Below are 23,670 nucleotides of genomic sequence, written 5' to 3'. Positions count from 1 at the left end.
ACTGTTTTTGATGTATTCAACTGCAGGCAAGAATGTTTCAACCAATCTGTAATATTAACCATAGAGTTAGCGATTTTCGCAGCTACCTGAGAAACATTACTACCATGAACATGTACTACAGTGTCATCAGCATACATCTGCACAGAAACATCTGGCAGACAGATGGTAGGTCATTTACATTTACATTTACATTTACATTTACAGCATTTGGCAGACGCCCTTATCCAGAGCGACGTACATAAGTGCTTAAATCTCTAACACTGAATACATTAATGCTGGTTCACTAGGTTACATACTTAAGATACCATGAGTTTAAAACATTTGTTCAAAGTTAATGAAAAAGTGTCAGTTTTTTTTGTTTTGTTTTTTTAAATGCAAAGGATAAGGAAAGAAGTGCTAGTCCTAGAAGTGCTAGTATTTATATAAAGTGAGAACAACAAAGGTCCTAAAAGTGATCCTTGAGGAAGACCGGTGAATAGACTGAGAGCCGCTGATTTAAATGACTGGACTCTGACATGTTGGGAACGGTCAGTGAGGTAAGACTCGATCCATTTAATAGCATCTGAAGAAAAATTAAAACTGCATAATTTTGTCATCAAGACTTGACAGTGTCTATTTTGTCATATGATTGACAGTGTCGAAAGCCTTCTTAAGATCCAGGAACACAGCTCCAACCACCCCACCTCAACCCAACAATGCTCTAATATTTTCAGTAAAGAAGCAAGTAGCAGTTTTGATTGAATAATTGTCTCTAAAGCCAAACTGCATAGGGTGGAGAGCATAGGGTGTGGTGTTTAGAAGGTTAATGATTTGTTTTGCTATCATTTTCTCTGCAATCTTAGACACAGTAGGCAAAATACTGATGGGTCTGTAATTTAACATAGAATGAGGGTCTCCACTTTTGACAATGGGAACAATAACAGCTGATTTCCACATACTTGGGAACATATTTTGTGAAATTGATGAATTGATCATTTTGGTAATGGGGCATGTGACTGTTGTACTAAGATCCTTGAGCAACACTGTATCCATACCAAAAATATCTTTACAACTAGGTCTGTAAGTGATTTAATGATACCTCTGATTTTGTGATGATTATGAAACTGTAAACAGATTGACTTGTGTCTACTGGAAAAGCGTATGTGTTCTTAGGTGTAAAACAGCTTGCTATATTAGCCACAGAATCAATAAAATAGTTATTGAATGCCTCCACTACAACCAAAATAAATTTAACAATTTCTTCTTTTGAATTTCATGCTGTTTCAGCTACCTCTCCATTCATCCTTGTCATCATTTTCATCTACTGTCCTCCTGGTCCACTCGGAGATTTTCTGGAAGAAATGGACACACTGCTCAGTGGGTTCCCTTCCAATCCTCCCCTCTGACAAGCTTCAGTATTTTTCCCTCCTGACTCTTCTGGACTTCTTCACCCTGACGTTCAACAGCAACACTCCTAAAACACAAGGATGAAATTCACCTTTCCAGTCATAAGCTCCACTCTATCTCCTCTTCTTCTGCAGCCTCTGGAAGTCTTTCATTTCTTATTGATCCTGACTCCTTCTTTTCACTACCATTGGACTCAGTCAAAGACACTTTCCTCTCCTCTCTTTTCTTAACCATTTACCATTTCTGTTCTTTGTATGATAAACCTAGACTTCCAATTCTGCTACTTAGCTACTGGACGTGTTATGCAGCAATAGAAGAGAGCTAAGATTAGCAGAGAGAAAGTGGAAGAAATCACTCAATGCAGATCTTGTGTACAGTCCTGGCCAGGTTCTCTGCAGGTTGAATGAAAAGCAAGAAGCTCCACAAAATCTTTTCTTCAATACTCAACCCCCTAGCACCCCCTGCTTCATCTTCCCTGTCTGCTGAAGACTTTGTTTTCTTTTATTCATTCATTCATTTTCTACCACTTATCCGAACTTCTCGGGTCACGGGGAGCCTGTGCCTATCTCAGGCGTCATCGGGCATCGAGGCAGGATACACCCTGGATGGAGTGCCAACCCATCGCAGGGCACACACACACTCTCATTCACTCACGCAATCACACACTACAGACAATTTTCCAGAGATGCCAATCAACCTACCATGCATGTCTTTGGACCGGGGGAGGAAACCGGAGTACCCGGAAGAGACCCCCGAGGCACGGGGAGAACATGCAAACTCCACACACACAAGGCGGAGGCGGGAATCGAACCCCAACCCTGGAGGTGTGAGGCAAACGTGCTACCCACTAAGCCACCGTGCCCCCCTGTTTTCTTTTACATTGAGAATATTGAGAAATTCTTCCAGACCTTCACTTCTGCCCTGACTGCACCTACGTTTTACAGCCAGGATTACCTTACTCCTTCATTGTCATATCTCTCAACTATAGCAGCAGAAGCAGTTTTACAACTCATCCAGTCTTGCAATCCTAACAACTGCATGCCTAGAATCTACATGCTGCTAGATGAGACAAACTGTCATCTTTCCTCATCCTCATACAATCACCAGATCAGCATGGGAATGATTTCTGTAGGAAATGCTTCCTGCCTGGAAGGTCACTCATATCAGGTAACATGGAGGGGAGTGATGGCTGCTCCATACAGCCTCTCCACTAGTGTCCCACAGGGCTCAGTACTCGATCCTCTCCTTTTCTCCTAGTATACTCACTCCCTTGGTCAAGTTATTTCCTCACATGGGTTCTCTTACCACTGCTATGCTGAGGATAATCAACTTATCTTCTCCTTTCCTCCCTCAGATACCATGGCCTCTGCTTGAATCTCCACATGCCTGTCAGACATATCATCGTGGAAGAAAGCCCATCAGTTGAAACTCAATCCCAGCAAAACTGAACTGCTAATCATCCCAGGTGACTCATGCCGAGGTCAATATCCTGCAATATCCCTGCAAAACAATATGATCTCCTCTTCGTTTACAGCTTGCAACCTTGGGGTAACCATTGACAACCAACTGTCCTTTTCCTCACATGTTGCTAATGTGACATGCTCATGGCGCTTTTTTTCTCTAAAACATCAGAAGGATTCTGTACACACAGGCTGCACAGGTACTTCTACAGTCTCTTGTAATTTTAACACTGGACTACTGGAATGCACTGCTGGCAGGTCTACCTATAAATGCTATTCCTCCTCTGTAAATTATCCAAAATGCAGCTGCACTACTTGTTTTCAATTCAATTCAATTCAATTCAAGTTTATTTGTATAGCACTTTTTACAATAGACATTGTCTCAAAGCAGCTTTACAGAACATAAACATAGAGCAGAACGTAAACTTAATTAATGATAAAGGAAATAACGAATAATAAAAGAAATAAGAATTAACAAAATTCTAGATTATTATTAGATATATATAGTTCACAATGTGTATGTATTTATTCCCCTATGAGCAAGTCTGAGGTGACTCAGGCAGCAGTGGTGTGATAGTAATATACAGTCAGTTAAATGTTGTATTGGTGTAAGGATCATGGATTTTTCAGCCTGCCTAAATTCTGCATGCATCAGATTAAAAATGCTGATGCTTCCCTACAAAGCCAAAAATGATCCAGCTCCCTCTTACGTCAAATCTCTTTTCACTGCTTGCACTGTACCTTGCTTCCTCAGATCTACCAGCACTGCTCGGCTGGTCCCACCATCTCTCATAATAAGTGGTACTGTAGGTATACAGCAAGACTCTTCTATGAGACTCTTATATGTCTCTTCTATGTTTTGGCCCTGAGGTCGTGGAATGAACTTCCCCTAGAGGTCCGAGCAGCTTGTCACTGGCTATTTTCAAACATTGTGTGAAGACATATGTCTGTTTGAAATACATGCCCTAGCAACTACTGTACACCTCTTTATTGTATGTGTATATTAATTTAAAAAAAAAACATTGAATGTTGCTCTGGATAAGGGTATCTGCAAAATGCCATAAATGTATTATATCTAGCACTTTTTATGATATGAACAATCACTTCCCTGTTTATTGAATTTTGTAAGTCTGTAACCTGATAAGCCAGTGTTAATGTATTCATCGACAGAGACTTAAAATCACTTTTTCAAGTAATTATGTACACAAATATTCCTCTTTAGAATTTATCTAGAAACTTTCTGCTAGAGAGCTGAAGAATAGCAGTTATGAGCAGAGAGGTCTGTGAGAGTGTAGATAAACTTATATTGTATTTCTCGTGTGTTTCAGTTAGTCAAGCACTGAGTCACGCTTCAGAGACATGTTGGTAACTAAGCTTTGGAGCAGTTGTTCTGGTCAGAGGGGATTGTGGGCTGTTGAGCAGCTGAATCACAGGGGTTTGTGGTTAACTCTCTCTTTACATAAGCAGCGTGATGATCAGAGGAAATTGTGGGTAGTTGAGCAGTAACGTAAACTGTGGACACTTCAGCGTTTGAGGCAGAAAGTCGTCTGGTGTCTTTAAGCTCCTCATATTCATGAACATCAAGAGAAACCTGAGAGCAAAGAGAAACAGAAACAAAAATATAACTGTTCTCTATTTTAAATACTTAAAAAGTTTAAATACTGTAAGTTTTGGTACTGAACACACACATGCAAGTTAAAGACAATTACCCCTTGGTCAGTTCCTGAATTTTGGAAAGTTGTGCCTGCTGGAAAATAAACAGACACATAATCAGTAATAATTACTAATGATATTAGATGTAATTAATCGAAACACCACCGCACTGTGATTTAATAGCCAACAAGAATCAAAACAAGTAGTGAAAAACAAGCAGAAACATTTTATGTGGAAAAAACAAAAACTTACAATAACCTGGTTGTGTGCACTCTTTTATAATGCATCATGTGACTGTTCAAAATTAACCCATCACATTCAAATTCCTGTTTAAATGTAATGGTGGAAGCAATGGTAATGGTGTGGCTAATTCTTCCATTTCTGGGTTGGTGGCCATCGGGTTCATAGCGCTTCTGGGGCACCCACAATTTTGTACCCCATCTAGACTACAGTATTTATCTATGTCTCTCAAGTTTATGTTGTGAGCTGTTTCTATGGATTATTGACATCCTGCTCTGTGAGTTTTTTCCCTTTTTTGGATGACTTTTCTCAGTGGGATTTACATTATCTCTAATCTGTGAGCCTGTTTCTCCGTTGGTTTATTAGTTGCTCCGTGTACAAACTCTTAACTGTATGCTTTTTCTGTTTTCTGCTCTGCTGCCAGTCTACGAACTGTTCTCTATTTATTATTCTCAGCATTTTGGACTCTACATTTCAAGCCAGCTGTTGCTATTCCTTTTGCTTACTGAATGACTTTCATTTCATTGTTATTTTGCTAATTCTCTGTCAGCTGATTATCATTTTGTGTTTTCTTAGTTATGTATTTTAATTCCCCTGTTAGTTATGTTGCATGGCCTTGCGTGTGAATGTTTATGTTCTTACTTTTGGACCCATGTTTAGTTTCAGATTTATGTTGGATGCAAGTCACCTGCTTTTTGCCATTGTAGTTGATTTGAACTCTAGGGCCTTTTCTGTTTGTCTTAAATCTGGACTTGCCACTTGTGCGGGCTCTTGCCTAAGACTTGGTCTCTCAGCTGTTAAATAAAGTGCCTACTGAATTTTTCAGGCATCCTTGCAGTTTGGTCCCTCCTTTCCAATCCCTGACGGTGAGTGCAGGAGTGTGTGTGTGTGTGTGTGTGCAGTCCATTGTTCACTGACAACCTTTTCCAATCTTTTTAAAGGCATTAATATCTGGGTGTTTGGTCTGAATGGTACCAACAGGCTTCATAAGACTAATAGCCTGCCATACATCTCCTATAAAAGGATCACTCTTCTGGGATTCTTGCATTTCACTTGAAATGAATGAAGGCAAAGGATCATGAGCTACCCCTCTTTCCCCTCTTCTTTTTTCCTCTTTACCCCATCTGATCAACAAGCCACAAAGCTGAGGACAGCCCAAATACCATTAGCTGGTATTTCTTGCCACTTATCATCAAGGGTCAGGCTGGTGTGAGCGCGTCATGACTGTGCATCTACATCCAGGTTCCTTTGCCCCAGCTTGTACTTCAAGTTGAAGTTGTAGGTGGATAATTTTGTATTTTGTGCACAGCCAACCTCCCGTCATGACAAGAAAAAAACTCTCTCCGCTGCATAATTTTCTCACATAAGCACCATTTTGCCTCTTCGGGCATAGGAGAGGTGCCAAAATCAAAAGAAGAGGGAGAAAACGCATTGTTATCCCCCAAGCTGCACATGGACAGGATCGGTGGTACTCCATCTACAGGGTATATACTGTATGGGCAAGGGGACTACCTCTCTTTACCTGCACTTCCCTAGAAGAGATGTTCCTCACTGTCACCTTAATTTGTTTAGTAGGCACATCAGACACTGGATGAACGTCTGGCCTGATCTCAAGTGCCGAAGTAGCAAAACCAGGTAGCGTATTAACAGCCTTGTATACATGCACCAAAGATTCATCCAGCTTGCCCGGAAACTTTACCAACCCTGGCAAAGTAGTACCTGCCCAGACTGGAAGACAACAGGCTTACTATCAACAAACCATACAGTACCATGCTTATCCACATCATTCTGCAAGACACCAGTGTGTTTAATGGTTTCAAAAGCCTTTCTCATTACAGGATGAATGGTTAGAACCCTAAATTAACATCTGATTTAGGAGGCTATGCACCCAGAGCAACAGCCCTCTCATCTCCCATAGACTTTCCCTTTTGCTGTAACAACGGCAGCAACTTAGCCTCAAATCCATCCCCGTCAGGGGCAGGACTCCCAGTCAGTAGATGGCTCACTAGATGAACAGGCCAGGGCCCTACTTCACCTGCAATGCCTACCTCTGGGGTAGAGAACTAGGGTCTAGCTCCGCACCAGTCTCCACTAGGATAAATAAGTGCTTACTTGTCTTCTCACACTGACCAGGTCTGACCCAGAACTTTAACTGAATCAAGCACGTGACTCACAGTGTCATTACTAACATCCAGTAGCACTCAGCTAAGTTTAATATCATGTGACAAAACCCCATTCTCCTCCAGACTCCATTCGACAGCCTGATTGAGGTCCATATTAATGTCTCAACGCATTTGGCAATAGCCGAAAATGCAAATAAGACAAATCAAACGGGAACTGCCTACTTGTTTTAAATACTATGGGAGAAAAATCCCAGCACTGCCTCCAAAAATATAACCCCTTTTTCACAGGTGGACGTCACCTGAAACCTAGACAACCAAGGCCCACAACTAGCATAATCTGACTAGCTAGTTACTTAGAGATAACATATAATATGTATAGCAGTGGGGCAACAGGATCCTGTTTTCTCAGTGGTGGGATGGTGAACTGGCAGATCTCCCTTTAAAAATGTAGATTTACAATACAAAATGGGAAATAGAATAATAAAAATAAATAGAAAAATAAAATTTTGTAGTGCGGTGCCTCCACTGGTGATTACAACACTTACTTTGAAATTAGTACATATTGAATATCTCCAGAACATGAAAATGCAATAACAGTAAGTTACCACTTCACCCAGGTTATAATAAAATAGAACATGAGAATTAATTAATTATTTCCTGCAATAGTTACTGTAGGCTGCAGCTTTAACAACAAATTCTCAGAAATATAACCTCTGGGCAGTGAAAATAGCTTTTGTAAGGCCTTTAAATCAAGTAAAAGGGCAAACAATGCTCTTTATGTCAATAAAACAACAAACTCACCAGAACTCAAAGTGCTTGTTGTTGGGGCCCGTAGCGCACATTATACAACTCACCAAGCTGAAGAGTTAGGACAATAACAAATACGATGTAGCTTCCCACTACTTGCGATCCTTCGATTCACAAAAAGTCAGCAGAGGTGATGTCCCATTGCCTAAACTTGTCCGTTAGCAGACGACGTCACGGTATACACATTTGAACGCGCAATTATCCAGCGAAGCTCCAGCTTGCCAAACATGGCTCACAAACCGTGTTCGGGGCGATGCGATAGCTCGTGTAGCTAAGTGTTGTTAGCATTCCTGAAATGGATAAAACTATGCCCTCTTCACCAGTGAGGCTGCTTCACTCAGTCTATAGTGTAAGAAAATGGGATTCCACGGGACCACAAAAAGTCTGAACAATCCCACCTACAAAGGGTCAAAACTACTTCCATTGTTGTTTCTTTTCATGCTTGCCTCTTCTCTCGCACTTCTCTCTCTCTCTCTTTTATCACCTTTTCTGACCCTTGACCACACTCACTGGCAGAAGCACTTCCAAAATGACTCATGAAAACAGATAACCTTGACTGGACAACATACACATAGCCCCACATCATATCACTCATTTTACCCGGAGGACACCCCAGAGGCATGGGGGAGAACATGCAAACTCCACACACACAAGGCGGAGGTGGGAATCGAACGCACAACCCTGGAGGTGTGAGGTGAACGTGCTAACCACTAAGCCACCGTGCCCCCAATATCATATCAGACAGCCTAAAATGTAAAGCATCCAGGTACATTCAATTAATTGGGCATAAGATGTTTATGCAAACAAAAAGACAACTTATCATTCAAAGACCACTACACCCACAATGAAGCATGGTGGTGGCAGCATCTCTTCAACTGAGACTCAGGCTATAATCAGGATAGAGGGAGTCATCCAAGACCGAATAAATGGCTACAGGAGAAGAAGATTTATTATATTTTGAAATAGTATAATCAGAGTTCAGATCTAAATCCTATTTTTTAAAACCTGCTTAAAACTTTGACAAAAAGTCTGAGTGTTCTATTATGAGCAAAATGTGCATTAATAAAGTATTAGATATTTGTTGTGGAACTTTATGGAACCAGGTTTCAGTAAGTGTTTTTTTACTAAAATGTTTTTGTTTTTCACTTTTTTTGGATTACTATTTTAATCCACACACAAACACACACAGACTGTACCATAATGTTTACTACAGATCAGAATATTTCTTTAGAGAAAAAAAAACAGTTAAACAGAATAGGTGGAGATTAAATCAAGAATCATTTGTTAATTCATGGTCATCTTTGATTAACTTCTTTAGATTGTAATGCATCAAAAACATTTTCTCCTAACATGTGTGCTAATCATTTTATCATGTGTGTAGTTTGAGTGTGAGAACCTTGCATCTTGTGTCTGTTTTTTAGAGTCAGAATGAGAATTATGATTCCAATAAGAAGCAGCAGCAGAATTACAGACACAGTGATCACAGTGGAAGCTGAAAATCCTGGAAGAGAAACAAAAAGACAGACACTTTAACCTACATGCTGATCATTTATAAGGGATCAGATTAATCAAAGTCATGTAGTGAGGTTATGTGCATCTGAGCAGAATCACCTGCTGGATGAGAAGATGGAGTAAGGTCAGCTGAAAAGCGACCAAAGTTTGTTAAGGTCAAACAAATTTAATTCAGTGTGTCTCCATGTCTCTACAAACTCACCAGTAACTGTCAGGTCGATCCGTGTGAAATAAACCTTGTATCCCTGATCGGATCTCCTTGGTACTTCAGCTCCACACCAGTATTCACCAGAGTCCTGCTCAGTTACATCTCTAATACTCACACTGAAGATTTGTTTTTCTCTGTCATCATACAGGGATATTTTCCCAGTTTTTACATATTTTTTACTTTCTTTAACAGATGTATTATAAGAACAAGAAGCAGTTTTCTGCCACCTGCAGACAAACTTAAGGTGACTGGTGTAGGACTTTGGGTATTTACAGCTGACAGTCAAATCTTCTCCTGCATGGGCAGTCTTACTGATGGACTTCCCATAAGACCGATCTGCAGATCCAAAAGCAATCGGATCAGTTTATATGTCATAAAGCCTCACCATCATAATCAATAACAAGGAATATAGTAAATAAGGACAAAAACCATCAGGTCTTCTCTTATAGGAAAATAAACAATAGAAGGATGGCCTGATGCAAAGCAGAGTTTCTGTTTTCAAACCTATGTTGATTATTTTCCAGAATTTTCCAGCATTTTCTAGCATCAAACTGTCACAAAACCTGACACTGGAGAAACCCAAAATAATCATCTCTTCTCAGAACATTTATCAATTCTTATAGCCTGTTATTTTTAAAACCTAGATAATGACTGTGTGACACCAGAGAATGATTTACTATAGAAATGAAAGTGTATTACAGGGAGGACATTAATATAAACATGTGATTTGTCAATGCTGTTTTTATTTTTATGCTTTGCAGCCTGGAAAAAACCCTTTCCATGAAAATCTTTATATTTCATACTACATTCGAATGTGAATTATGTGTGAATTATAATTAGATATTTAATGAACACACTGAACAATACTGCTTGCAGGATAATCAGAATCAAAATGTACAACTTAAGCAAAAAGACAAAGAAAATGAAGTTCATAAACACACTGAAATAACAAACAAATTGCAAAGAGAAGACTAGAAGGAACTGAGGATTCATAGGAAACAGGTGAGTTTAATACACAGGTGAAGATATTGGTTTGGACTTAATTGGATATTTGAATTAAAATCAAAAATCAAAGTTAAAATACACTGATTGGTTTCTCAGCCATGCAGAAAGAAAATACAGATTAAATTATGATTTCACTATTTAAAGTCCTGAAAGAACTTGTAGAGTAAAAAAGGATGAAAATGTTATTTAAAAATAGAATTATTACTTGGTATTTTGTATGTCTGCTAATGACACTAGATCTTTGTGAGGATAAACAGAAGGCAGTGGTGGTAGACTTACCTGTCTTTACCCTAAGTTTCACCGATGTGTTAATGTCATTCCCTGAAGTTATTCCAACTCCACACTGGTACGTTCCCTTGTCCTGTACAGTGAGCTCTCTGATCATCACCCTGAACTCTGATGAATTGGTGTCATCAAACAGTGAGAATCTTCCTGAATTTACCCACTGTGTTTTATTTCCTGTCTTTATTTGGTCAGAACAGACTGACATTGAACCCTTACAGAAATACTTTTGGTTATATGTGTATTCTGTATCATACTTGCAATTGATAAAGATTCCTCCTCCTGAATATCCTGTTACTTTCTTTGAGGCTCCTCCATCTAACAAAACACCAAAAATCCTTCTAAGTGAAACCTTCCTCCACGTAACAATGCTGCGGATAGTGAGGAATGTTTTGAAGTGCATTTCTTTACCTGAGATCAGACAGAGGGTGAAGATGAGGAGGATCTTCATCCTGAGTTCACTCTCACAGATCTCTACACCAACTTTAGAAAGACAATAGAGCTCCTGTTATGTGTCTGTTCTGAATGTGCTGTGTCTTCAACTGTGTCTTAAATAGAAATAATGCTGTTCCCATTTCCCCTTCTATTTGTGTTGGAAAGAGCTGTACAGGAAGTGTGTGTGAAATAGGTGTAAATTACATCAGTGCAATGCAGATGTGTAAACAGTCATATGTGTATGAGTGTGTGACATTGGTGATTAGAATTCACCGTGAACGAATAAAAATGTTCATAATGAAAGATCAGGACTTTTGGTTCTGTCCTCCCTTCTGTCTGTTGGTGAACACTAAATATGTAACACGATGACACTTTCTGTATCTTTAGCGATATATGAAGGTCTGCAAAGAACTTCTGTAACTGGTTGTATAGGGCATCTGCTAATGACTGTAAATTGTTTATAAGGGACAAGATTCATCACAGTCATGTAGTTGATCTACATCTGGACAGATAGGGTCAGATAATGATGATGAAGTTTGTGTTGTTATCATGGTTGTAACTCTAACATTCAGAACGTGAAACATTTAGTTAGATAATAAATAAAATTAACTGATCAAATCTAGTGTATGTCTTATGCAGCACTAATGCATAAAATATGCATCTACATGTAATTGAGAGCATTATTAAAGATTATGCTTTGCTTATGTGTTATCAACATTCCAATTTATTATAAGCAACAAAAGACAGTCTAATCAGACAGTTGGCAGCACCCATTGACTTTCACAGTAGAAAAAAATCTATACTATGAAATTACCAACATTTTTCAAAATATCATCTTTTGTGTTAAACAGAAGAAAGAAACTCATACAGTTTTGGAACAAACTGAGGGTGAGGAAATGACACAATTTTCATTTTTGGGTGAACTATACCTTTAAGAGCTACATTTAGCCTTACATTTTATATGAATATGGGACCTGGAACTCAGGTTTTATCAGCTGTCAAGTTTCAATGTACATTTAAGAGTGAACAATAAACATTTGTTCAGTTCTATCACCAACACTCTTTCATTGCAGAATATTATGAACTGAATGAACTGGTAGTTTAAAAAGCTTTCCAAATACATTTGTACTCGGGCTGTGGGTGAAATGTCACCCGATGCTGCTGTAGCTTTAGGCGCAGGCTTCCGAAAACACTCAGAGTGTTTTGCGTTTGCTTTTCTTTTCTTCTTTTACATTAGTTAGTTAATTTAAAATTTGTGCTAAAAAACACCGCCAAGCAACTGATTTTCCTCCTTGGTAGGTGACGTCAGATCAGGTCACAGGCCACAGAAGCCCCAATGGTCCAAAAACGTTAGTGATTCGCAATTGCAACCACAGAACTTTGTTCGCAAAACACAGACGGGGTGAATTTATGAATGAAAGTTCTGTCACAAAACGATATTGTTACGTATCCTCACGCTTTTTAAGTGGGTATACGGAAGTACTTGGCCTTTAATAGTTGGTATACGGCGTATACCTGCATATCACGTAGACTACACCAGCGGACTTAACACATAACAGCGGATGTGATTTTCACTGTAGTGGTTTGACAGTCAACCATTTTTAGACCATAGAAAAATCTGCACATGATTCACACATAACCACAAATCTAACATATGAGAAACATTTAATGAGTAATGTATTCCTGTCATCTTTAATAAACATAGTGAACATCCTGTCAAATAACTGCAACAAGATTCTTACAACATAATAAACCAAGATTAACTTGTACCAAACTGTCTTTGTGTGTGTCTTACCCAAAAAGTGAAGCAATGTTCCACTTCCCCTTTTAGCTGTGTAAGAAAGTTTTATGTGAAATGTGTGGACTACTAGTGCAATTCACATACTTTCACATAATAGACATATGAAATGCACTTCTGGTCTCACACACACTCACACACACACACACACACACACACACACACACACACACACACACACACACACACACACACACACACACACACACACACACTCACTCATACTCACACATACTCTCTCACACACAATCACACAAAGTTTTGCACATTCATTCAATTGTTCTCCTGCACACCACATTTCTATTCCTCATACAACTGCTGCTATAACTCAAATAGTGAAACTTGTGTATTATATAACACTGAATTATTACCAAAGTCACTGTACCCATTTACGAAGACATTTTATAGCACTTAATGCTTTCTTCGGCTGACCAGCTATTTAAAGATGCTAATTTCATTATCCATCAGGATTTGGCACCTGCCCAAACTGCCAAAAGCACAAAAAGTTGGTTAAATGACCATGGTGTTGGTGTGCTTGACTGGTCAACAAACTCACCAGACCTGAACCCCATAGAGAATCTATTGTCAAGAAGAAAATGAGAAACAAGAGACCAAAAAATGCAGATGAGCTGAAGGCCACTGTCAAAGATACCTGGGCTTCCATACCACTTCAGCAGTACCACAGAGTGATCACCTCCATGCCATGCTGAATTAAGGCAGTAATTAAAGCAAAGCAGCCCCTACCAAGTACATATACAGAAAATGAACATACTTTCCAGAAGGCCAACAATTCACTAAAATTTTTTTATTTCTTATAAAATATTTACATTTTTTGAGATTGGTGGGCTTTTGTTAAATGTGAGCCAAAATCATCACAATTAAAAGTACCAAGATACAAAAGATGCAAACTACTTCAGTCTGTGTGTACTGAATTACTGAAATAAATTAACTTTTCCACGACATTCTAATTTATTGAGATGCACCTGTATCTTTTGGGTTGCTGACTGTCGTTGATGATGTACCTCTCTCTCCAAATATTATCTATCATGAGCCAGTGTCTAATGATATCATTGTTGGGGGAAGTATTGTAATCGACTATCTTGAAAAGTTACCTCAAGCAATCTGCCTTTTGTTTTAGCCATCAAATGCCTTAACCAAATTATATTCAAAGAGTGATGTTTGGCTTGGGACAGAACAAATTTCCACCAAAACTACAATCAATTAAAAATCTGGTATATAAATAGGGGTGTAAGAGTGGTGGTTTGCCATTAGTTTTCATTTGTTAATGACAGTAGATTCAGTCGTTTTTTGTTAAGTAATCCTTTAATTACTTTTAAAATTGTCAGCTTCTTGGTTCTAGAGGCTGCTAATTTAAAACTAATTTAACTTTAATTTTATAAAACACAGCAGAGAAATTGGCTGTCAAATTTTACTAAATAACTTTAGTAAAACTTATCTGTGTTAATTAACTTAACTAGAACCTTAAACTGTGTCACTACTATAATTTTGGTGTAATAAAAATTGGTGTAAGGGAATCTGCAAAATGCCATAAATGTAAATGTAAATACTGCCATCTATATCAAATCAAATCAAAGTTTATTTATAGAGCACCTTTTTAAAACAGCAGGTGTTCACCAAAGTGCTGTACAAACAATATAAAATAAGCAATAGAAGTAAAAAGCATTAAATAAGAAGAAGAAGAAGAAGAAGAAGAAGAAGAAGAAGAAGAAGAAGAAGAAGAAAATAAACAAAAACATAATAAAAAATGCAATAAATACAATAATAATTAGTAACACACACTTAAAAAGAACTCCTAACAGGTAACTATCATACTGTGTTGTATGCTGCACTATACAAATATGTTTTAAATGTAATTTAAAAACAGCCAGTGAAGGTGCTTGCCTAATGTACAAAGGCAAATTATTCCAGAGTTTCGTGGCCGCTACTGCAAAGGCACGGTCACCTCTGCTCTTCTGCTCCTGATCTATAGGAGTCTTAAGTCAAAGTATTAATTTTATACAGTATGTATTGGTTTAAGTAAAGACCTCATTTTATTGCATCTCATTTGATTCTACTTTCTATGTTACTTAGAAACAACAGAATGTGTTTTTTTATTATTTAACATTCTGCTCATTAGTTCGTCACTAAAAGATTTATTAAATATCAATAATATTATATCTAGCACTTTTTATGATATGAACTATCACTTCCCTGTTTGTTGTATGTGCATATTTAAAAAAAACTTGAATAGAGATTTAGGTTGATGGTATTCTAACTCTGTAACCTAGTGAGCCATTGTTAATGTATTTATCGATAGAGACTTAAAAGCACTTTTGTACGTTGCTTTGGGTTAAGGTGGTTGCTAAATGCCGTAAAAGTTAATGTAAATATCTCATAACAGAGTAATAATATAAATAAATGTGCTCCTTTAGATGTTTCCAGAATGTTTCTGCTAGAGAGCTGAAAAACAGCAGTTATGAGCACAGAGGTCTGTATCAGTCAGCATGATCATTAAAAATAAATTACTATACAATATATAAACTATATTGTATTTCCATTGTGTTTCAGTTAGTCGAGCACTGAGCACTGAGACACGCTTCAGAGACATGTTGGTAACTGAGCTTTGGAGTAGATGTTCTGATCAGAGGGGATTGTGGGCAGTTGGGGGATGTGGTAGCTCAGTGGTTAAGGTGTTGGGCTACTGATCGGAAGGTCATGGGTTCGAACCACCAGGTCGAACCACCAGGTCCACCAAGCTGCCACTACTGGGCCCCTGAGCAAGGCCCTTAACCCTCAGTTGCTCAGTTGTAAGTCACTCTGGATAAGGGTGTCTGCTAAATGCCGTAAATGTAAATGTAAATGTTGAGCAAAAGAATAAACAGCTGAATCACAGGGTTTTGTGGGTAACTCTGTATATGCAGCATGACGATCAGCGGAGATTGTGGGTAGTTGAGCAGTAACGTAAACTGTGGACATTTCAGCGTTTGAGGCAGAAAGTCGTCTGGTGATTTTAATCTCCTCATATTCATGAACATCAAGAGGAACCTGAGAGCAAAGAGGAACAGAAACAAAAATATAAATGTTTCCTTTTTTTGAAAGACAGTAAGTTTTGGTACTGAACACACACACACACACACACACACACAATTTGAAGACAATTACCCCTTGGTCATTTCCTGAATTTTGGAAAGTGCCTGCTGGAAAAAAAAAGGCACATTAACAATTACTGATGATATTGGATGTAATTAATCAAAACACCACTTTTTCCATACCATACTGTGATTTAATATACAACAAGCATCAAAACATGAAGTGAAAAAACAAGCAGAAACATTTTAAATGGAAAAAACAAAAACGTACAATAACCTGTTTGTATAAGTGTGCACTCTTTTATAATGAATCAAGTGACTGCTCAAAATTAACCCATTACATTCAAACTTGAGTTTAAAAGTAATGGTAAAAGCAGAGGCATGGCCAAGCATCAGTTTGTGAATGGAGAGAGAGAGGGGAAAACATGCTGCTTGAGCTGTGTGTGTGTTTAATTAAAAGGCTTAAAATGAAAGTAAATTAAAGCTCTTTGGTTGAGTTTGACTGAACTCGTCTGGCTCCCACGTCCTCATTTCCCCTCTCACACACTCAGGGACATGACAGTAAATATTACACAGCTGTCATAAATAAAAATGATTCTAATTAACCCCCAAATATCAACTGTTTTTTGTGGGATTTTCTTTGCATTTTCTTGGTTACATCCGACTACTGAAGCCATAGTCCTCAAGAGCTTACAAAGCATGTCCTGGATCTCACTGTCAAAAGATATTGATCCAGAGAGGGGTATAAATGAATTTCAAAAACATTACATGTACCATGTAACACCATTAAGGTCATCATCAGTGATTATCAAGAACAGGATGTACCTCTAAAATTGATTAAAGGACAAAACAAAAATTGTTGTCGAGACTGCCAAAACACCTTCGGCAACAAGGAGCTGCAGAAACATCTGGGAAGTACTGGTTACTCCCTGCATGTGACACCAATCTCTTATATTCTTTAGATGTCTGGGCTGTGAGCTAGGGTGGCAAGCCTTCCGAAATGTCCCCAAATCATGTTCTGTGCATAACAAAGAATGCTACAATGTGTTATGGCTGATGTGACCAATTGGGCATAATTCTAAAAAGATGTTTGATGCAAAAATTAGACAACTTATCAATCAAAGACCAATATATCCACAGTGAAGCATGGTGAGGGCAGCATCATGCAATAGGGCTACTTCTCTTCAGCTGAGACTCAGGTTATAGTCAGGATAGAGGGAATCATCCAAGTCAAAAAGGAATGGCTTCAGGAGAAGAAGATTTATTATACTTTGTAAAAGTCCAATCAGGGTTCAGATCTAAATCCTATTAAAAACCTGTTCAAAAAAATTTGACAGGGACTGTGCATAGATCAGGCTCACCATAAAATGAAAAAAAATTAATAAAAGATGTACTTACTTGGTGGACGCTTATCCCAAAAGTCTGAGTGTTCTTTTGCAAGCAAAATGTGCCTTAATAAAGTATATGATATTTGTTGTACTCCTTTATGCAACCAGGTTTCTGTAAGAGTTTTTTACTAAAATGTTTTATTTGTTTTCACTTTTTTTTGGTTACTATTTTAACACACACACACACACACACACACACACACACACACACACACACAAACACACACACACAGACTGTACCATAATGTATATATCAAATCATAATATTTCTTTAGAGAAATAACATTTGTTAAATTGAATAAATATCTTTAATTAACTTCTTCAGATTGTAGTGCATCAAATACAACTCCCCGTAACATGTGTGCTAATCATTTTATCCTGTGTTTAGCTTGAGTGTGATAACCTTGCATCTTGTGTCTGTTTTTTAGAGTCAGAATGAGGATTATGATTCCAATCAGAAGCAGCAGCAGAATTACAGACACAGCGATCACAGTGGAAGCTGGAAATCCTGGAAGAGAACAAACAGTCATGTAGTGAGACTATGTGCATCTCAATTCAATTCAATTCAAGTTTATTTGTATAGCACTTTTTACAATAGACATTGTCTCAAAGCAGCTTTACAGAACATAAACATAGAGCAGAAGGTAAACATAATTAATGATAAAGGAAATAACGAATAATAAAATAAATAAGAATTAACAGAATAAAAATTCTAGATTATTATTAGATGTATATAGTTCACAATGTGTATGTATTTATTCCCCTATGAGCAAGTCTGAGGTGCCTCAGGCAGCAGTGGCAAGGAAAAACTCCCTTAAATTGGTAAAGGAAGAAACCTTGAGAGGAACCGGACTGAACAGAATCACCTGCTGGAGGAGGAGCTAGAGTAAGGTCAGCTAATGATGATGTTGATGATGGTGATTCTGATGATTGTGCTGCTGTTGATGATGATGTTAGTGATGATGATAATGATGATGATAAAGGTAGTATGGGTATTGAAACTGTGACACATGGATCTAAAGCAGCAAAAGGTTCTTTAATGTCAAAAGCATTAATTCAATGTGTCTAAATGTCTCTACAAACTCACCAGTGACTGTCAGGTCGATCCGTGTGAAATAAACCTTGTATCCCTGATCAGATCTGCAAGGTACTTCAGCTCCACACCAATACTCACCAGAGTCCTGCTCAGTTACATCTCTAATACTCACACTAAAGATTTGTTTTTCTCTGTCATCATACGGGGATATTTTCCCAGTTTTTACATATTTTGTACTTTCTTTAACAGATGTATTATAAGAACAAGCAGCAGTTTGCAGCCTCCTGCAGACAAACTTAGGGTGACTCTTGAGGGATTTTGGGTATTTACAGCTGACAGTCAAGTTGCCTCCTGCATGAACAGTCTTACTGATGGACCTCTTATAGGACAGATCTGCAGATCCAAAACCATTCAGATCAGCTTATATGTCATAAAGCCTTACCATCATAATCAATAACAAGCAATATAGTAAATAAGGACAAAAACCATAAGGTCTTCTCTTATAGGAAAATAAACAATAGAAGGTTGGCCTGATGCAAAGCAGAGTTTCTGTTTTCAAGCCTATGTTGATTATTTTCCAGAATTTTCCATCATCAAACTGTCACAAAAAATGACAATGGAGAAACCCGAAATAGTCATCTCCTCTCAGAACACTTATCAGTTCTTATAGCCTGTTATTTTTAAACCTAGATAAGGACTTTGGTATTCCCAATGAATGAATTACTATAGAAATGAAAGTGTATTACAGGGAGGACATTAATATAAACATGTGACTTGACAGTGCTGTTTTTACTTTTATGCTTCGTAGCCTAAAAAAAACCTTTTCATGAAAATCTTTATATTTCATACTACATTAGAATGTGAAATAGGTGTGAATTATAACTAGATCTTTAATGAACACACTGAAAAATACTGATTGCAGGACAATCGGAATCTAAATGTACGACTTAAGCTAAAACACAAAAAATGCAGCTCCTTAACATACAATCGAATGACGATAACTTGCAAAGAGAAGTTTAGAAGAAACTGAAGATTCACAGGAAACAGCTGAGTTTAATACACAGGTGCAGATACTGGTTTGGACTTTTAATTTTGAATTTAAATTTTAAATTTAATGAGGAATCAAAGTTAAAAAAATACATTGATTAGTTTCTTAGCCATGCAGACAGTAAATATAGATTAAGTCATGATTTTACTATTTGAAAGTTCTGAAAGAAAATATAGAGTAAAAAAGGATGGAAACGTTATTTAAAGACAGTATTATTACTTGGTATTTTGTATGTCTGCTAATGACACAAGATCTTTGTAAAGATAACAGAAGGCAGTGGTGGGAGACTCACCTTCCTTTATCTTCAGTTCCACTGATGTCTTAATATCATTTCCTGTGGTTACATTAACTCCACACTGGTACATCCCCGTGTCCAGTACAGTGAGCTTTCTTATCATCACCCAGAACGCTGATGATTTGGTGTCATCAAACAGTGAGTATCTTCCTGAATTTACCCACTGGTTTTTATTTCCTGTCTTTATTTGGTCAGAACAGACTGACATTGAACCCTTACAGAAATATTTTGGGCTTTGTGTGACCTTTGCACCATACTTGCACTTGATAAGGATTCCTCCTCCTGAATATCCTGTTACTTCATTTGAGGCTCCTCCATCTAACAAAACACCAAAAATCCTTCTAAGTGAAACCTTCCTTCATGTAACACTGCTGATGATAGTGAGGATTATTTTGAAGTGCATTTCTTTACCTGAGATCAGACAGAGGGTGAAGATGAGGAGGATATTCATCCTGAGTTCACTCTCACAGATCTTTACACCAACTCTATTTTAGAAAGATAATAAATCTCCTGGTCTGTGCCTGTTCTGAATGTGTTGTGCCTTCATCTGTGTTTTAAATAGAAATGCTGCTGTTCCCACTTCCTCTACTATTTGTGTTAGAAAGAGCTGTATAGGAAGTGTGTGTGAAATATTATGTGTAAATTACATCAGTGTAATGCAGATGTGTAAACAGTCATATGTGTATGTGTGTGAACTTGGTGATTAGAATTCACAATGAAGGAATAAAAATTTTCATACTGAAAGGCACTGCTTTTGGAAAACATTTCCACATATTTTAAAGATCTGAGCTTCCTATACACCACCTTCCCTGCTGTCTGTCTCTGAACACTAAAGGTGTAACACAATGACAATTTCTGTATCTGTAGCTATATATATAGGTCTGCAAAGAACTTCTGTAACTGGTTGTAGATAAGGGCATCTGCTAATAGCAGATGATAATACAGAATGCTGAATTAATATGTCTATCTCTTCTGACTTCATATTGTAGTGTGCATGCTGATTGTTCATAAGGGACCAGATTCATCACAGTCATGTAGTTGGGGTTGATCTACATCCGGACAGTTAGGGTCAGACAATGATGAAGTTTGTGTTGGTATCACGGTTGAAACTCCAACACATAATAAGTGAAAAGTTTAGTTAGATAATAAATGACATTAACTGATTGACTGAGTGTATGTCTGATGCACCACAGATGCAAAACAATGCAGTATCTACTTTGTCTGTGTGGAACTTCACAAATATTGACTGCTCTTCATACATCTGATAAATCACAGGAAGATCACTGCTAAAAAAATACACATACAAATGCAAATACACAGGATTTTGAATCTGTGTTTGAACAAAAATACATCATAATGTAAAAAAAAGTTAATCCAATGTGTCTCCATGTCTCTATAAAACTCTTTACTAACTTTCAGATTGATCTATGTGAAATAAACCTTGTAGCTACAATCAGATGTCCAGGCTGCAGTAGATAAATACTGCTCCAGGGCCATCAGTTCAGGTTTCAGCCTGTGTGGAGTTGTATATATTCTCCATAAGTGTGATTAGGTTTCCTCTGTGTTTTGGTTTCCCTCCAATCTATAGAAAAATGCTGGTGGCTCTATTGGTTATGCAAAATTTCCCCAGGTATGAATTGCCCTGCATTGTGCACAGCCTTCTTGGGATAGGCTATGGATCCTTGTGATGATGACCAGGATAAAGTGCTTACTGAAAATGGATGGAAGAATGGATGGATGATTCCCAGCAAACAAGAAAACTTATATGACATTTAACACATAACAGCGGATGTGATTTTCACTGTAGTGGTTTGACAGTCAACCATGATTCACACATAACCACAAATCTAACATATGAGAATCATATAATGAGTAATAAATTCCTGTCATCTTCAATCAACATAGTGAACATCCTGTCAAATAACTGGAACAAGATTCTTATGACAGAAGAAACCAAAATGAACTTGTACCAAACTGTCTTTATGTGTGCCTTACCCAAAAAAGTGAAGCAATGTTCCACTTCTCCTTTTAGCTGTGTAAGAAAGTTTTATGTGAAATGTGTGGACTACTAGTGCAATTCACATGCAGTCAAATAACAGACATATGAAATGCACCTCTGGTCTGTTACCATGGTACTCAGAACTGAACTGTTACCGAACACACACATGCACTTGCACATTCACTTAATCACTGTTTTGAACATTTAATAAATCACTGTTTTGCACATTCATTTAATTGTTCTCCTGCACACCACATTTCTATTCCTCATCCAACTGCTGCTATATTAGAAGTTTATATATGTTTGCAAGTACTCTCTGTGTTTAGAACCTTCTTTGCACAATGTTCACAACCCTATAATTTGCACAATGTTCTGTACAAGACTATGTTCTGTGCAATGCACAGTGATCGGTGCTATCTTGTGCTTTTTATCCTGTAGTGTTTTGTTTTGTCTGTCTGCGTCTTTTGCCCTAGGTTGCACATGATGCACTTCATGTGGCAAGGACAACTGACTTCCAGTCCTTAGCTCTGTGTTGTTCTATTTAGCTCTGTTTTGTTTTATGTTCTATGTACTGTAGCTCTAAGTTGTATTATGTAGCACCATGGTCCTTGAAGAAAATGGGAAATTATCTTTTTATTTCACTATGTACTGCATCAGCGATATATGGTTGAAATGATAATAAAGGTTTTTTGACTTTTGACTGGACAAATCATATGAGGGGGTCTGAAAAAAGTTAAAGCAGGCTCCTTAATAGTGTGACCTCCTGATATTTTTTTCCCATCTCAAACATGAAGCAACATTCTCCATGAGTCATCTATTATGAAAAATAGATATTTCAGTTTCATAGCAAACACATCACATTGTATGTTCAACAGAATTTGGTATTGTCTAAGTTTTCTTGAGATCATGGGAAAATGATAATTAATTTCTCTCTTTATTTTTTCTTTACTTCCAGTAAAATTCTGATATTATCTGATGAAGTTATCCAATTAGATAGTCAAATATATATATTATACCTGAAGAATATTATACCTGAAAGAAACATGCAATTCAAGTAATTCATTAGAATGTCCTTAATGCCATTAACATGGATGCTAGGTGACCACATTGCTATGCTATGCAAAACACACACCAAGTAAAAAACCCTAAGCAAAAAAAGTTGCTATTAACAGCAAAGAAACATTGGAAAATATGAAATATAAGTTTTCACTGATACATAGTTGAAACATTATTACACAAACATTTCACTTTCAGGAGTTAAAAATGGGTAAAAGTGAGCTCCCAAGCTTCCAGTGATCTGAATTCCTAGTGTGAACCATTCTTCCTTCTGCTTCTCTCTTTGTACCCATCCCGAGGCATCCAGACACTGTACCAGCTCCCAACGTCCTCTGTGGGACGAAGCCTTTGGACGTCCACTGAGCCGAGGCCGACTCTAAGAATCCTGAGACATCTCCAATTAGACTCTGTGGTACTCAGGAGATCAGAAGTCCTTGAACCTCACACCAATACAACATTTAACTGACTGTATATTACAATCACACCCCCAGTGTCACCCATATGAGGATGGGTTCCCCCTTGAGTCCGGTTCCTCTCAAGGTTTCTTCCTTTATCAATTTAAGGGAGTTTTTCCTTGCCACTGCTGCCTGAGTCACCTCAGACTTGCTCATAGGGGAATAAATACATACACACTGTGAACTATATACATCTAATAATAATCTAGAATTTTTATTCTGTTAATTCTTATTTCTTTTATTATTCGTTAATTCCTTTATAATTAATTATGTTTACCTTCTGCTCTGTGTTTATGTTCTGTAAAGCTGCTTTGAGACAATGTCTATTGTAAAAAGCTCTATACAAATAAACTTGAATTGAATTGAATTGAATTCTTTCTGGACTTACATGCTAC

The 23,670-nt window shown here is 37.6% G+C and overlaps 2 protein-coding genes across 9 annotated transcripts; both read right to left on the bottom strand.

The window, feature by feature from the left end:
• Positions 1–4,133: 4,133 nt before the first annotated feature.
• LOC125138370 (polymeric immunoglobulin receptor-like) lies at positions 4,134–11,246 on the bottom strand. 6 transcript variants are annotated; one of them, XM_027143457.2, is made up of 7 exons: positions 11,088–11,246; positions 10,674–10,994; positions 9,384–9,725; positions 9,281–9,310; positions 9,066–9,170; positions 4,535–4,593; positions 4,134–4,437 (listed from the first exon to the last, which is right to left on the bottom strand). In XM_027143457.2, the coding sequence occupies exons 1-7, from the start codon at positions 11,125–11,127 to the stop codon at positions 4,216–4,218; spliced, it is 1,119 nt and encodes a 372-aa protein (XP_026999258.2). In that variant the 5' UTR covers positions 11,128–11,246; the 3' UTR covers positions 4,134–4,215. The 6 variants fall into 6 exon arrangements, with proteins under 6 accessions (XP_026999258.2, XP_026999257.2, XP_047669181.1 ...); XM_027143456.2 differs by having other exon boundaries at positions 4,556–4,593; XM_047813225.1 differs by having other exon boundaries at positions 4,535–4,590.
• A 3,391-nt stretch (positions 11,247–14,637) lies between these two features.
• On the bottom strand, positions 14,638–20,337 carry LOC125138379 (polymeric immunoglobulin receptor-like). 3 transcript variants are annotated; one of them, XM_027143451.2, is made up of 7 exons: positions 20,177–20,337; positions 19,763–20,083; positions 18,474–18,815; positions 17,790–17,894; positions 17,397–17,498; positions 16,072–16,106; positions 14,638–15,954 (listed from the first exon to the last, which is right to left on the bottom strand). In XM_027143451.2, exons 1-7 carry the CDS (start codon positions 20,214–20,216, stop codon positions 15,703–15,705), a joined length of 1,197 nt encoding a protein of 398 aa, XP_026999252.2. In that variant the 5' UTR covers positions 20,217–20,337; the 3' UTR covers positions 14,638–15,702. The 3 variants fall into 3 exon arrangements, 2 of the variants coding, with proteins under 2 accessions (XP_026999252.2, XP_047669163.1); XM_047813207.1 differs by lacking the exon at positions 17,397–17,498; XR_007140515.1 differs by lacking the exons at positions 18,474–18,815; positions 20,177–20,337 and having other exon boundaries at positions 15,840–15,954; positions 16,072–17,894; positions 19,763–19,884.
• Positions 20,338–23,670: the final 3,333 nt, after the last annotated feature.

Source organism: Tachysurus fulvidraco, chromosome 5, assembly GCF_022655615.1.
Source record: "Tachysurus fulvidraco isolate hzauxx_2018 chromosome 5, HZAU_PFXX_2.0, whole genome shotgun sequence".
Taxonomy (NCBI): Eukaryota; Metazoa; Chordata; class Actinopteri; order Siluriformes; family Bagridae; genus Tachysurus; species Tachysurus fulvidraco.
The sequence above is the reverse complement of the archived record's forward strand: the minus strand, read 5'-3'. Positions and strand labels throughout refer to the sequence as shown.

Coding starts and splice junctions, on each gene's coding strand:
- LOC125138370 (XM_027143457.2), bottom strand. CDS start 11,127: ATGAAGATCCTCCTCATCTTCACCCTCTGTCTGATCTCAG. Junction 10,995..11,087: donor CACCCTCTGTCTGATCTCAG/GTAAAGAAATGC, acceptor GTGTTTTGTTAG/ATGGAGGAGCCTCAAAGAAA. Junction 4,594..9,065: donor AAACAGACACAAGATGCAAG/GTTCTCACACTC, acceptor TTTATTTTCCAG/CAGGCACAACTTTCCAAAAT.
- LOC125138379 (XM_027143451.2), bottom strand. CDS start 20,216: ATGAATATCCTCCTCATCTTCACCCTCTGTCTGATCTCAG. Junction 18,816..19,762: donor GGAACTGAAGATAAAGGAAG/GTGAGTCTCCCA, acceptor TTGGATCTGCAG/ATCTGTCCTATAAGAGGTCC. Junction 16,107..17,396: donor TTGGGATAAGCGTCCACCAA/GTAAGTACATCT, acceptor TTTTTTTTCCAG/CAGGCACTTTCCAAAATTCA.